Below are 14201 nucleotides of genomic sequence, written 5' to 3' on the forward strand. Positions count from 1 at the left end.
AGTCCAGGCTCGGAGCAACGGCATGGGCTGTTCTGCACCGTGGCCTTGTCGAGTTGCCCCCAGGAGCTGCTGTTGGCAAAGGTGTGAAAGATGTGTAGAAAAAAAAGAAAAAGGAGATTTTTGTACAGGATTATCAGCAAAATTCATGAGAAACTGAGAGGGAAGATGCCAACAGCCAAACTTCTGCCAGCCAAGGAGTGGCTGCAAGGCACCTCGAAACCCAAAGGAGGGCAGATTTGCAGCACACCCCACCCTGCAGGTCCTCGTCTGCAGGAGACCTAAGTCGGTGTCTTTCCATGGGACTCGACACACTTGATTTTGATATTCTCCTCTTGAGATACTTTAAAACAGGAAATTATCCATAACTCCCTCAGCCTCAACAAGCAAGACACACCAAGAAAAACACAACCCCCTTTTTTTTTTTAAACTTACTTTCTTTTTCCATAGCAAACAGTCAGCCCTATTTATAACACATCAAACATAAACCATCCTTGCATTCAAAACAGTTGCCCGCAGCAGAATGAAAACCTTATCCCTCCAGATGCTGGCGAATCAAAGCCTTCCTCTTCCTCACCACCACCCTCCACCTCTTCACAGAAAGTTCCCTTTGAGAAATAAAAAAAAAAAACCAAAACCAAAAAACCCCACAGATGAGCAAACAGACAAGCAGCTCTACCCTGTCTCGCTGCACTGGGAAAAAGCAAGTGCAGTGGAAAAAGCCAGGCCACAAAATAATTCTAAAAAGTGCTGTAAAATGCTTTGAACACCAGATGAAGTGGGCTCGAGTACAACACAACAGCCTGGTAGAGACACGTAGAAGCAGCAGTTAAGGAAAACCAGGGCTAACTGGGATTGCTGGTGCCCAGTTTCAGGCGTACCCCGTGGCACAGATCTGTGGGATGCTCCGTAAAACCTAAATAAAGCCATCACCACTCTTCCAGCTCAGCAAGGCATGACTCCCTGGCATGAAGTGTAATTTTCAGTCATCTTCACCGGTAGCTTTAGCATCACAGTGTACGAGGCAGCTGGGCGGTCGCAGCTCCACGGAGCCAACGTGACAATTTACTCTGTTGCTGCGTGTGTATTTAAGCTTTAAAGCAGATGGGTAGTAAATGGGTTTAGTCACTCGGCTGCAGTCAGTGGGGCTGGGCAATGGCAGAGCTGCAGAGCCCCAAAAAAGCCTCCTCGAAACACCCTCTAACAGCGTCCGTGGGAGAGGCAGGGGCTCCGTGGTGCCCGAGTCCAGCTGCAGCGCCTGGAAAACACCCGGGGCTTCTCCCCGAGCACCCCGCACGCCTCCGAGGCTCCTTGCAGAACCAGCTTGTACTGGGAGGTGTCTCGAGGCCGATGGCAATCCCCCGCAGAGTCTGAGCTCTGATGTGCTGCCTGTCCGTGCCAACACAAAGTGCCTCATTAAAAGTTAATTGTCACCTTCCTGGCGTAATCCTTGGTAACGAGGCAAGACTGGAAGGTGCTGGTCCGGCAGCAGGCACCAGTTGGGATTCCAGAGCATGCCTACATCACGTCCAGGCCTGGCCATTTTGGGTACATCTCCAGCTGCCGGTCACAAAGGCAGCGAGCAGACGGGGCTGGGAACTGGGAAGAGACAACCGGCCAGTTCCCGTGGAGCAGTGGCAGCCGATGCAAACCCACCGAGAGCCTCAACGCCGCGCACGCCCCTTTCCTCCCCAGCCAGCCCGCAGTTCTGCCTGCTCACGACAGCTTCCTAGATCTGACTGCCTTCTCCCTCCTTAGAGGCTTTCAAGCTCTTTTTTTTTTTTCTTAATTAAACATGGAAGGCAACCTTTCTTAAGGAGGGCCGCTGCTGAGAGGCAGCAGACACCCCAGTTTGAGGAGAGATCGGCACGCCCACAGCAAAGCGCATGCTAATCTGAGCAACTTCTGACCTACTTCAAGGAGAAGAAAACAGAGCTAAGTGCTTGCTGTGCGAAGAGAGGATGAACAATTACCACCAGCCTCCTAACGAAGAGGAAGGCACGTTCCTGAGCAGATCCTCATGCTCGGAAGAGCTGGGGGATTAGAGGCACCCAGCAACTCCACTGGTCGTCGCGAGGCTGAGCGCTGTTGCACCCACTGGACTTTCTCACCCCAAAAGCTGCCACTCAGGAGAGAAGACCGACAGGTGCTCGAAGAGGAAAGAGCACGAGAGGAGGCGATTTGCCTACTGTCAAGAGCAGGTTAGCGGCAGAGCTAAAACCAGAAGGTGGATGTGACTCGGCAGACACCGTTTCTCACATCCCCGTTGGGCTGCGGGGCAAACCGGAGAAAGAGGAACGGCAGCCAAAGCTCTTGCCCTCCTGCTCCTCCGAGCAAGACCCTGCTGCTGGCTCCTAACGTCAGCCCTACCGTTGATCTAACCTGCCTTGGGGCACCTGACCGCTCCACTGGCCACCTGAATTGTCTAGTTTCCCCGCTAAGTAGCTCACAGGACGTTTTTACTCCGTTATCCAGCCCTCAATCTTCTCCTGAACTTTCTCGCCTTTATTTTTCCTGTTCCTTTCACGAAGAGGGCCAGCCGCGTCGGAGACTCGCCCCCCAAGCACCAGCGATGTACTCGTGCAAAGGCACGTAGAGGTGCTCCCCTGCCTCCAGACACGTGCACCAGGAAAACGTGTCTAGAAACAAACGGAGCTTTCCACCCCCTCACCATCTGAGATGGGGATCTCGCCGCTCTCCACCCAACGCCGGAGGAATCGCCTTGATTTTGAGCAGGAAGGTCAGCCCAGAACAATGAAGAGCTCCTTCCTTTCCCTCCCGACAAGGCAGAAAGCCTTCAAAGTGACCTCAGGTTGTAATCTTATCATACAGAAACCACAAAGAAAGAGCTGCCGCATGCAAAGACAGCTTTCTAGGGAGCCACCTGTCAAATCACCTACTCAAAGCGCTATCGAATGACTCATCTCCATCCAGCAGACGGGCTCAGAGGAATGAGGACAGCATGGATTAAATGAAAAAAAAGTAACTTAAGCAGCAGCCAGCAGGTCACACTCGCGGAGCTCGGGCCAGAGAAGGGCACATACACACTCTGCGGTGCAGCCGCTGCCTGTTTGCTCGGGGGATTTGTCCTCTCCTTGTCTGTAGCACGACGGTATTTAAAATCCTGGTTGTGATCCCTGTTTACAAGGCTCTGGGCTCATCTCGGTGCTCTCCAAGCTGACTCCTCCAGCAGGAGAAAGACGGTGTCTCCTTCCCTCCCCGAGCAGAAGCCCACAGCTCGGGCTTGCCCCGGCTAACGCCGGCCTGCCGAAAGGGCACAACGCAGCCTTAAAAGCAGACTCACCCCAGAGAAGAAAGGTTTCAGCTCTCACCGTGGGGAGACATTTGAAATATTCTTGCTACAGGGAAGGGGGCACCTCCCAAGAGTCAGCAACAGCCCTTTGCATCATAAATATTTCCTCCTGTTATTAGTTATTTCTCGCACGCTCTGTACCAAATGAGACATCATTTCTATTCAGCTGGAAAAGAAAATAATTGGGTCAAGTTAACAGGGAAAACAAACACGTAAGGAAAAAAGCAGCAGCTCTCCTCTCTCCCCCGGCAATGCCCTTCTCCTCACCCACTTGCAGCGACTACAGCAATTCAGAGGAAGTCCAGTAAACTGAGGGGAAATGCGGAATATTTGCCTTGCATCCAGATTTCCTGCCCAACCTCCCTACGTCCTATCTCGGAAGAGCTTTAGTGAATCACAGCCTGACTTCTGCAAAGCTGCTGAGCCATCATTCCTCAGCAACTCCACCCGACCTTTGCAGACCCAGGGGAAAAAAAAAAGGATGAGCAGCTCCTCGCATTTGAGACTCGGAGCCGCTCATTAGATGCGCTATAAAAGTACAAAGCACTAGAAGTGCCTCCTAGTAATTGCAATCCTCGGGTTCCTCTTCTGCAAAGCTTCAATGACAAATCGAGGCAGAGCACCCAGCAGTCCTGTCCTTCAGTCAGCGTACGGAGGGTCAGCCCCAATTGTCCACTGCATATCGCTCCTTGGGATTTCACAAAAAGCAAAGGGAAAAAAAAAAACAAACCAGGAGAGCTCACACCTGTATGACCCTGGGGAAAACTCCACGGCTGCAGGACGGCTTGCAAAAGAGCATCAGATGGGATTTCTGCTCCCTGCACAAACCAAGGCAGATGAAAAAGCATCTCCCCGGGGTGCATGACACCAACTGGCATCACCCAGAGAAAAATCCTGAACAGGAACAGAGCCCAGAGACTATCAAGGAACTGGGAAGGAGGCAGAAGAACCTCTGGATTTGCAGCATGACAAGACAAAGCCAGGCTGATGGGACATGTAGAGGAGTTGCCTACAAAGTTTAGTCGTGGCTGCATTCAGTTTCAGGTGGCAGACAGCGTTAGTGAGTTCAGGGAAGAGTCAAGGTGAGTTCCCAGGCAGTTTTACAGAGAGAAGGGAGATCAAAAAAGAGGCTGAGCTCAGGCAAGAGCTCAACTCCATCAAAGGGGAGGCAAAAAACCCTCTTCCTGGCTTGCAGGGGGCAGAGGGAACCCCATGCAGAGCACGTCTAACACAGACAGTGTTGGCCAAGCAAAAACTCCAGGACGGACCTAGTGATATCTCAGTGTACACAAACATCAAAGAGGGAAAGAAATAATTGAGAACACTATAAACACACGTTTTCCTTGTTCATTTGAATAGTAGGAAAAGCTTAGTGGCTATCAGAGCAGAGCACAGCATCCTAAGAAAAAGGAGAGCAGGAACGAGTGGACAGACGCCCATAAGACTGCCGGGAGCAATCCGGCGACCGGGTGTTGGACCGGATCAAACTCCCGCTCCTGCACCAGCTCCTCCAAAGCTCTGTACATGGGCCTTCCCCACACCCAGGTGCTCCGTCAAGCTTCCAGCCCACGCAAGATGATGCTGAACCCATCTTTTTTCCCCCTTGCTGCACAACATTTGCTAATACTCATGGCAGAATGGTTTAAATGTGGAAAAAAAAACCTCCCAGCCCTTTGTGCAGACTCCCTTGGTCTTTAAAACGCACCCAATACAATTAGGAGGAGCTTCACTGTAAGAATAGCTACACCAACATCTGGCACTCCAGATTTGTGCCTGCCCAGTGCCCTCTAAGTCCACCCAAAAGCATGTGCACAGACACACATCAGCAACAAACAAGATATTTTCTAAATGCTCCACCACGGAGCTTACAGTGAAGAAAATCAGGGGGGAAAAAATCCCGTTTGGCAAAACCAGCATCTTCTTACGCAGCGGATTCACTTCGTACGTGGATAATTGCTTATCATTTTTCTGCCTTTTTCTTTATGAAGGTGGCAAGATTAAGTTTAAATATAGCTAGTTCTGTAAAGCCAAAACAGATTTGGTCAAGAAAGTGGATAATAAATGATCATTGATGAATAAGGTCTGGGCCAACAAGAAGATACAGCCTGGTTTTCAAGCTCTAGGATGAATTATGAAGCGTTTTCTCAATTAGAAAAAGCCCTTCAAAGCTTTAATCATGCAAATTTTATCTTCTGTCTGAAAGACAGAATTTCATTATGGAGATGCGTTTAACTCGGCTTCTTTCCCGAGCAGAAAAGCAATCTAATTAGTGACAGTATCATGACCTTTATTAATAGCCAGGTGTCAGAAGACAGGAAGATTCTAAAATTCCCAGTGGCTTTAAAAGAGAAAAAGACTAGTTCTATTAACAAGGTATCGACAACAAAGCTAATTACACACACCACGGGCTAGAAGGCTTTTCCTGGAAGCAAAAGCAGCCCAGGCTCTCTCTTGATGGACTCTCCATCTGCTGCAAGAGAAGCAGCAGGGCAGGTCCAGGACCTCAGGGGGACCGTGGGTGTCCCCCTGGGACAGACCCAGGACGATGGGGACACCCCTGCCTGCGCTCTGGCAGGCTGAAGAGCTCACCAGTACCCCAGGAACTATCGGTGAACCTGCATCCAGCAACGAAACCAGGCGGCTGCTGGAGAGGATCCCAAGAGCAGCTTGTTTATCCCTCCAGCTTGGGCCAAACTCAGCCCTTTCCTGTCAACAGGAACCCGTTCCTGAAAGCCATGGGAGCACTGACCAAAGGGATGGGGGGGGCCGAGCGGAAGAGGAAACCTTCTTTAAACAAAATTAACACTAATTATCACTTTTATAATCGCAGGGAGAGGCCAAGAGGGGCTGAATCTTGCACTAAGTCATGTCACGCAGCCGTTTACGAAAAGAGAAGCGACGTGATGCTGCGGGGCTTTCCCAGCCCGGATCGTTCCCCATCCGCTTCGGCTCTGCAGAGAGACTCATCTGCTCCCAGGGGGAAAGGCTGGGATACAGCCATGGGGGGGGGGGGGGGGGGCACAGCTCAGGAGGGAGCAGATCTGCAGGGAAAAATCACCCTCATTGACCGGAGCAACCTCCCGCACGCTCCAGCTCCAGGCCCCTGACTTCACAGCTCAGGCTGATGATTTAATCAGCGCAATTAAAAAGATGGAAAGGACCACAAGCGCAGCCCTCTGCAACACGGGAGTCTTATGAAACAGCATCAGTGTCTAGATGCATCACCGAGTTTCCATGTGAATGAGTTCAGCTGGCATTACAAACCCAAGACCTTCTGGATTACGGATTTATTTTATTTCTGGTCTTTTCGGTAGTTCGGCATTCTGCCTGGGAACGGTGCAAACCAGCAGCCTTCTCCAGAAGGGGCAGACAGCAACGCTGACGCAGGCTGCAGCAGGATCAGGTCTTGTAAGAACCCCTCACACCCCACTGCACACAAATTCCCTCCCCAAGGGGCACCGAGCCCGACGAGGCAGCCTGCAGTTTTGATTTTCACACTGGTATTTCTGCAGTCTCGGGCAGGAGGAGCTGCCCTGCTCCCAGCACGGGCTGTCGTCCCTCCGGTTTTACCACCCAGGGCTTGGATGGGGCTGTGAGCCCTGGCAAAAGGCACTGGCATATGTAGGGATAGGGGAAGAGAAGGAAGGAAAAAAAGAAAATGTGCTAAAGAAATGAATCAGCTTTTACAAGCCAGCCTGCCTGATCTCATCCTTATTTTGCTCTTTCCCAGGAGGAAAGTATTGGCAGGGAGAAGGGGGAGGAAGGATTTCCTTCCACTGCATCCAGAAACCAACCCCCTTGGCACCGTCCACTTTCAATAGTTCACCCATAACCTGTGAAAGCAGACAGTTAGATAAATAGATAATTTGAGACAGAAAGCCCCAAGGCAGATGGACAGGCATCACCACGCAGAGCGAGATGATGACGAGGAATCAGCGCTCCTAATGCCGCACAATCCCCCCCCCCCCCCCCCAGCCCTGAGTCACGTATCCTTCCTGTGTCCCAGATTCCCCCAGCTGCCAACGCGGGATAACACTTTCCCTGTTCGACATTAGAAACGAGGAAGGGAGCAAAGGGAGCAGGGTACGGAAAGCTGGAGCTTTCCACCTCTGTTTTCTGTCTTCGCCTTCCAAGAAGCTGAGCTCTCGTTACTATCAGAGCCCAATGGCCGTGAAAGCACTCTTAAAAATGGAAAAAAGAAAAAAGCCAAGTTAAAGTCACTGATGCAGAGACATGAGCCATCCCCTGCCTGCGACTCCAGACGGGCTGAACGATACTGAGAAAAGCTGAAAACTGCTCCATTACGGGGCTGCTCAGCTCAGCTCCGACAACGATTAACCAGCCCAACAACGTCACTGTGCCAGGCACTTCATCGATGACAAATCGCGCAAGAAAAGGAGAGGGAGTTAATACGAAAACATCCTGCACGCAGTCATTTTAGCTCGATGTGACAGCAGGCATCTCTGCAGGTACTCAGCCGTCACCACCTCGGCTAGAACGGGGATGTGCTGAAGGCCCCTTCGCTAGGAGGTTTGCCGACGTGCCTCCTCCTTCCCTGTTTCACCTGCAAAGACACGCATCACCGAAACCCCCATCTCCAGGGACAGCAAGCTGCTCGGGGCTTCGGGGTGTCGAGCGAGGGTGCTCGGGCCGGCTGCCGAATACCACTCCCTCCTGGACGGACCCTGGCTGGCAAGCTGAGCGGGCGGGACGTCACACCGCGCTCGAGCAAATCCGGCTTTCCTCCAGCCTCAGAAGCAGATTAATATTGAAAGATAAACTAGGGGAGGCTGCAGGGGACTCCAGCCCAGGTTAATATTAATAGAGCAAACGCCAGGTGCTGTGGGACAGAAGGTCAGGCTGGCAGGAATCAGCAAAATCCCTTGACTCCCCAGTGCAAATTCCCATTTATAGATAAGGAACTTAGAGCCCGACACTGCCAACTACCTCCTCCCCGTGCAGTCCTTGTTCTGCCTTCGTCACCAAAGCACAGCCGCTGCCGTGGCAGAAAAGCCAAGGAGCAACCTGCTCCCAGCATCTCCTGCCCCTCAGACCCCGCCGACTGCGGTAGCAGGGCACGGGCGTGCAAAATTCACCGGAACAGCTCAAAAAGAACAATGTGAGCCCAAAATAGCACCTCAACCCTCGCTTGGGTGCTTGGTTCCTCTATTGGCAGCTTTGGGTGCTCTCTCTCCTGGGTGATGTCTCAGCCCCCAGCGCATCAGCAAGGGCTTCCCCAGGATTTCACCCACGGACGGGGCCGGCAGCCCGGCTGCCCTGCCCAGCTGCTGCCCGCACACGCTCCCACCCCTCGCCTCGGCCTTCTGGGAAAGCAGAAAAGCCGCTGCACGGAGCATCTCGGGTCCACTCTTGGCTTTACTAATTGCTGGGGGAGTCAAGACAAATCAGCCTCAAGCTCTGATGGCACTGCAGAGCAGAGACTGGCCTGTCTCGGGAGGCTGAGCCCCCACTTTAACGTCTCTGGGCACTGGCACTGTCCTAAGAGCTTCAACGCGCATCCGCTGGCCAAAAAGCTGCAGCAGGTGAAGATCTAATGGGTCTAGAAGGACCCAGATATAAGGAGGAAATTTATTATGCTGAGGGCGGTGAAACCCTGGCACAGGGAGGTTGTAGATGCCCCATCCCTGGGAACATTCCAGGTCAGGTTGGATGGGGCTCTGAGCAACCCAGTCCAGTTGAAGATGTCCAACGCCCCTGCAGTGACAGGGACTAGATGACTTTTAAAGGTCCTTCCCCACCCAAACCACTGTATGACTCCACGACCTCTCTGCCGCTGCGATAACAGCGCAGTCGGCAGCAGGAGCACAACCCTCTGCTCTCTCGGCTCCACGGATCCTCTCCAGCCTGACACCATCCATGGTTTAAACTCTGGCAGCGGTGAGTTGGAGCGAAAATGTGCAGACAAATTCGGGGTGTGTCAGTCTCCACCAGAGCAGGAGTGAAATAGAGCTGGAGGGCAGGCACGATCAAAACCATCTGCAGCAAGACAGGGCACCGACAGACAGGCTCTGGCCAGGGAAAGGGTCCTCGTGGGTTTGGTTTTCCACGAGGAAGGTTATCCCGCACGCTGCGCTTCCCATTTCTCTTCCAGCCGGAGATCCCGTGCTGCACAGCGCATCTGTGATGTCCCCAGAAACCCACCGCCCAGCTGCACACAGGGCAAAGGCAGCGAGCGGAAAGGCATCTCATGCCTACGAGAGAAAGCCCCAGCCAGCCAGGAGGACTTAACAAAACAGAAAGTAGCCGCTAAAAGCCACCACCTGGAAAAGGGAGGGAAAAAACTCGCATTTGAAAGCACAGCGCAAAGCCGCTGCAGAAAGAACCTCACCCCAAGAGAAATAAAGGAAATCCCAATCCAGCACAAGCAAGAGCAAACGACCGCAGAGGCCAAAAACTATGGAGAAACGCATTCCTGCCCGCCAGCTGCGCTCTGTCCCCTGTCACCAAACGGTCCCTGGAGCAGCGCGTCCAGGAGCGGATTCCTCTGCTTTCCGAGCAGATGCCGTCGCACCCCAGCGCCGGGGCACCAGGCTGCGGGGAAGGAAGCTCTTAAGGCTCATTAACAACCAGCCGGAAAGTGAACGTTGCCGACGTACGGAGCCCGGGAACCGCGTGGTCCGGGGCTGAAATGGCTGTCGGAGGCTCCAGAGCACATTCCGGGCTCTCGGGCCAGGCTGAGAGCAAGCGGTAGCTATTCACGTTCAAAAATATCTTCAGAAGCCTTGAGAGCAGTCGTCAAACTCAGGAAAAAGCGGGCACGTCAAGGGCTTGCTAGTTTTAATTAGCCCTCGCCTCTCTGCCTCGCAGAAAATGGCTTTTGTCCTTCGCACGTGGCGTTGCTGGTCTGACTCGGGCCGGGACTCGCCAGGCACAGCAGGGCACGAGGTGCCGCTTGCTACCGCAGCTCCTGAGCCCAGGCCGGCCTAGCAGGGTTTAGGCTTGGACCACACAAGCTTTGGGAGCAGGTTAGTCGTGTTTGGGATGACAGCGGTGCCCAGGGCTCAATACCAGCCCGGTTTAAAAGAGCGATGCCACCTCCCCTCGCTCGGGCCGAGTCTGCTCCCTCAGCCGAACCGCGGGCGTACAAAAACACGCCCCGTGTCCCCAGAAGGGCTCCGTTACACCCAAAACAGCAGTACGGGGCGAGCTCATTCTTGCTGTGCCTTAGCCCCCTGCCGAGCCACAACTGCCCGGCGCAGAGGGAGGCTCCCCACACCCACGGGACAGCGTCCAAACCAGCCCCGGCGACACCGCAGCAACGTGGGCTGCGGATAAGGGCACCACCCGGATCAGAGCCGTCCCCCGCGAGCGGGCTGCGCTGCTCCTCCTGCCTCCGCGCCGTCCAGGGGTGTACAACCCCCGGTAGGACAGTCCCGCCGTCACGGAGGGAGGGGATGTGTGTACCAACACCGTGTCACAACAGCGCTGCCTCCGCCCTAGGGCTTGTCCCTTCAAACCAGGGGCTGATAAACCTGGCGGTGCCAGGCAGGGCTGCTGCTCTGCGTGGAAGCGGTGACAAACCCACCCACGCTCAGGAAGCACCCCGTTCGCCCACCCTGCTCTGGGCAGCCTGCCCTATCCAGCGGTTCACAGAAATTCCTGCAAGGCTTTCAGGACTTCCCTCGGTTCGTAGAAAAAGCAAATGGCGCGAACGAAGCCATTTCTACACCACAAGGTTCCTGCAAATTCCTGGGTCAAGGCTGGACGGTACCCGGGACCGGATGGTCTCGTACCTGCAAGCAAGGACTTCCCACCCTGCTCCCAGCTCGCGATGCTGGAGCTCAGAGCTGCTCCTGTTGTTGTTTCTCCTCCTTCCTTTTGCGAGAATGTTTTCTACAGCTTTTTTTTTTTTTTTTTTTTTTTGAAAGAACATTTTGCTGTGAACTAGCAAAACCTGTTCTGGACGCACACACAGAACTGTTCACCATCTGCAGCATTTGCCAGCGTGACTTTTTTTTCTTTTTTTTTTTTTTTAACAGGGGACTATCTCCGCTCCTCCTGTGTGTGGGCACCCGGCTGCCTCACCCAGGGAAGACGTGGGCCCGCAGGAATCAGACGGCAGATGCCCACAAGCCAAGCTCTGCTCTCTCCGGCTACCAAGGAGGCTGAACTGGCCCCCTCGTCACGCGGAGAGGCAGGGGGGGGATCCCAAACCTGCCGCTCCAGCGGTGCCGAGGTCCTTGCAGACCTTGGTCCTGGCTCTGTTTTCCTTCAATTAACAACAGACGTGGAACGAAACGTAACATTTTAGGAAAGATCTTCCACATGTTTGGTTTTGGCAGCGTCCGAGAGCTTTAAGGGAGCCAAAAATTAACTAATCCTCCTCTCCTTCAGCCAAGGGGCGGCTGAGGAGTGGGACTGGTGGAGGCAAAGGGAAGGAGGGTGGAAAGGGAAGGGAGAGGAGGAGAAGACAGAAAAATGGCTGAAATGGAACCAGTCACTCCCAGTTTCCAGCTAAAGCATCTCTAAAGCGCCGATACCCACGTCCCCATCACCAGGGCACTGCCAAGGGTGTGGCAGCACCTCTGACTGCGTCCCTCTCGTCCCTGCAAAGCAGGTCGCTTCACCGATATCGGCGGAAAACTTCACACCAAACCCAGCTTCTTCGGATTAACTCATCTCCCAAAACCCCGCGGCAACAAGGGCCAGGAGGGAACTCACAACGTGGCTGCGAATACACACGACGCAATCGCAAATACCCCTTATCTCGCGCTTTAACCCGCCACCGAACGCAGTCTAAGGGCTCAAGGGAAGTACGTGCGCGCGCGCACGAGAGGCAAGCGGGCCAACAAGTCTGGGCTTCGGGCAAGTTACTTCTTTCTGGACAGCAGTGCTGGGTTTAATTTTTCCACAAGCAGCCAAAATGGTTCCTTTTAAGAAAAAAATAAAGATACCTGTCACAGAAAAAAACCCACCCAAGACCACGTATGATTTCACTTTACAATAAATCCCCCAAGAAAGGCTTCATCAGGTGTTTGAAAACGATGGTTTTAGACTTCGCAAAGGCGCTACTCCTGACTCATCGATGAGCTTTCACCTCTAATTGCCCTGCGACACCACCACGGCACATCCACGCCAGCAAAATCCTCCTACGCAGAGCTTTCAGCCCAACCTTCCCCATGGAAGTCGTAAAAAAACCCACGGCGCAGGGATTTGCGAGAAAGGGGGTGGGGGGAATGACTTAAGGAATCTGTTCTTTTGCTTTGCTGTTTAAGCAAAATGCTTTTTTGTAAACACGGCCAAGAAAGGAGGCAACACACGTAGCAAATATGCTTGGGCTGAGCTTAAAACAGTTTAAACTTCGTGCCTGAAGAACAGAGTCTGGTGGTAGATCTGTGCAAAACAGATCTTAAATTTAAAACAGGGGCAGAAAAGGAGCGACCGGGGGAAGCAGAGGAGTATTTGTGATTCCCAAATCATTCCAAAAATACATTAAAAAACAACCCTGACTGTTGATTTCGCCGGTGTTCACAAGCAGTGGGAAGGATAACTCTGCTCGGGGGGATCGGGAACGGCCACCCCTCACACATGGGGTGAGGGAGAAGGTGTTTCCAACTCCCATTAGAAGCAGATTCTCACATCTGGGGAGGGGGGAAGAGCTGAAGCCCCCAAGCTGCGAGGAGCCACACTTCACAATCTTCGCTTTAGAACAATCTAAACTCACTATTTACCACTGGAGCAATCAATTACGGGATCAGTTTTCGCTTGGCTAAAAATCACACATCTGACAAGCTTTTTCCGACATCCCCCGGCCGGGGCTCCGGGCTCCCTTTCCAACCCCAAAATCCTGCCGTCAGCTGCTCTCCAGGAAGCGGGAGCTTCCCGAGGTTGGGCTGCAGCTGCCGTCCGAGGTTAACGGGGCCGTGACTCCCAGCTACGACCTCGAACGCTGCCTGGCCGCCACCTTCCAGGGCTTTTCTCCTGCTTCGAGAGTCCAAGGGCAGCGGGGCTGTTGAGGTGCTTCACCGCCATCGCCCGCAAAGCCAGCGCGGGGCTGGGGCTGAGCAGGCTGGATCTGTCCCCTCACCATCCTGTGGACACGGACTGTTTTTGGGGAAGGTGGGGAGCATGTCCCCACCGTGATACCCACCTGGACCTCGGGCGCAGTCGGCACCCAAACCCCGGGACCCTTCGGTTCGCGGCAAATGAGTTTCTCTGCTAGGGTCCCTCCAACTGCCCCAGCCCGGGGGGTACGGGAACGGTCCCCCAGGCTCCCCCGAGGGTTTGGGGAGAGCCCGAGGGGGCCACAGCGGGGACGTTGAGGCACCCTGCTCCCCTCACAGCCCGCGCAGGGCTGGTCCTGTCCCGCCACGGCGGGAGGGAACGACACACCGAGCCCCGGGACGGCCGGGAGGGGAAAACCGGGGGTGTTGGGGGGGCACCTGGAGAAACGGGCGCTGGCAAGAAAGGACGAGACGAGGATACCGGGGGGTGCCGAGCTGGAGCAGCGGACATTGGCGAGGGGCCGCCAGGCACGGGTACCGGGGGGGGGGCGATGCCCGGCGGACACCGGACCGGGATGCCGGGAGGGAATAACGGCAGGTATCGGGGCACCACCGGACAGGCGGGAGGGGGGGGGGGGAGGTGGGGGGGTGTATCAACGAGGCGCAGCGGACGCTGGAAGAGGAAGGGCAGCCGCCCCCGGGCCGCGGCGGCGGGAGGGGTCGCGGGTGCCCGGTGCCTCACCTGGCTCGCCTTGTAGAACTGCTTCTTCAGCCCCGCCACCGACATGCTGCCGCCTCTGCCGGCCGCCGAGGGACGCCTGGGGGCGGCGGGACGCCTCGGCACGCAGGAGCCCGGCCCGGCCGCTGCCGCTTCCGCCGCCAGGAAACGCCCGCCCCGCCCCGCCCCGCCCCCTACCGGCCCGGCG

General features: G+C 54.6%; 1 protein-coding gene across 3 annotated transcripts in view; it reads right to left on the reverse strand.

Moving 5' to 3' along the window:
* SH3GL1 (SH3 domain containing GRB2 like 1, endophilin A2) overlaps positions 1–14081 on the reverse strand; it is a 28009-nt gene extending 13928 nt beyond the window's left edge. For all 3 annotated transcript variants that reach the window (XM_086477745.1, XM_086477746.1, XM_086477744.1), the window contains exon 1: positions 14018–14081. In XM_086477745.1, the coding sequence (XP_086333871.1) occupies positions 14018–14062 (45 nt within the window). In that variant the 5' untranslated portion in view covers positions 14063–14081. The remainder of the gene's footprint in view (positions 1–14017) is intronic.
* Between the last annotated feature and the right edge of the window lie 120 nt (positions 14082–14201).

The sequence above is a fragment of the Leptosomus discolor genome, chromosome 24 (genome assembly GCF_034619465.1).
Source record: "Leptosomus discolor isolate bLepDis1 chromosome 24, bLepDis1.hap2, whole genome shotgun sequence".
Lineage (NCBI taxonomy): Eukaryota > Metazoa > Chordata > Aves > Leptosomiformes > Leptosomidae > Leptosomus > Leptosomus discolor.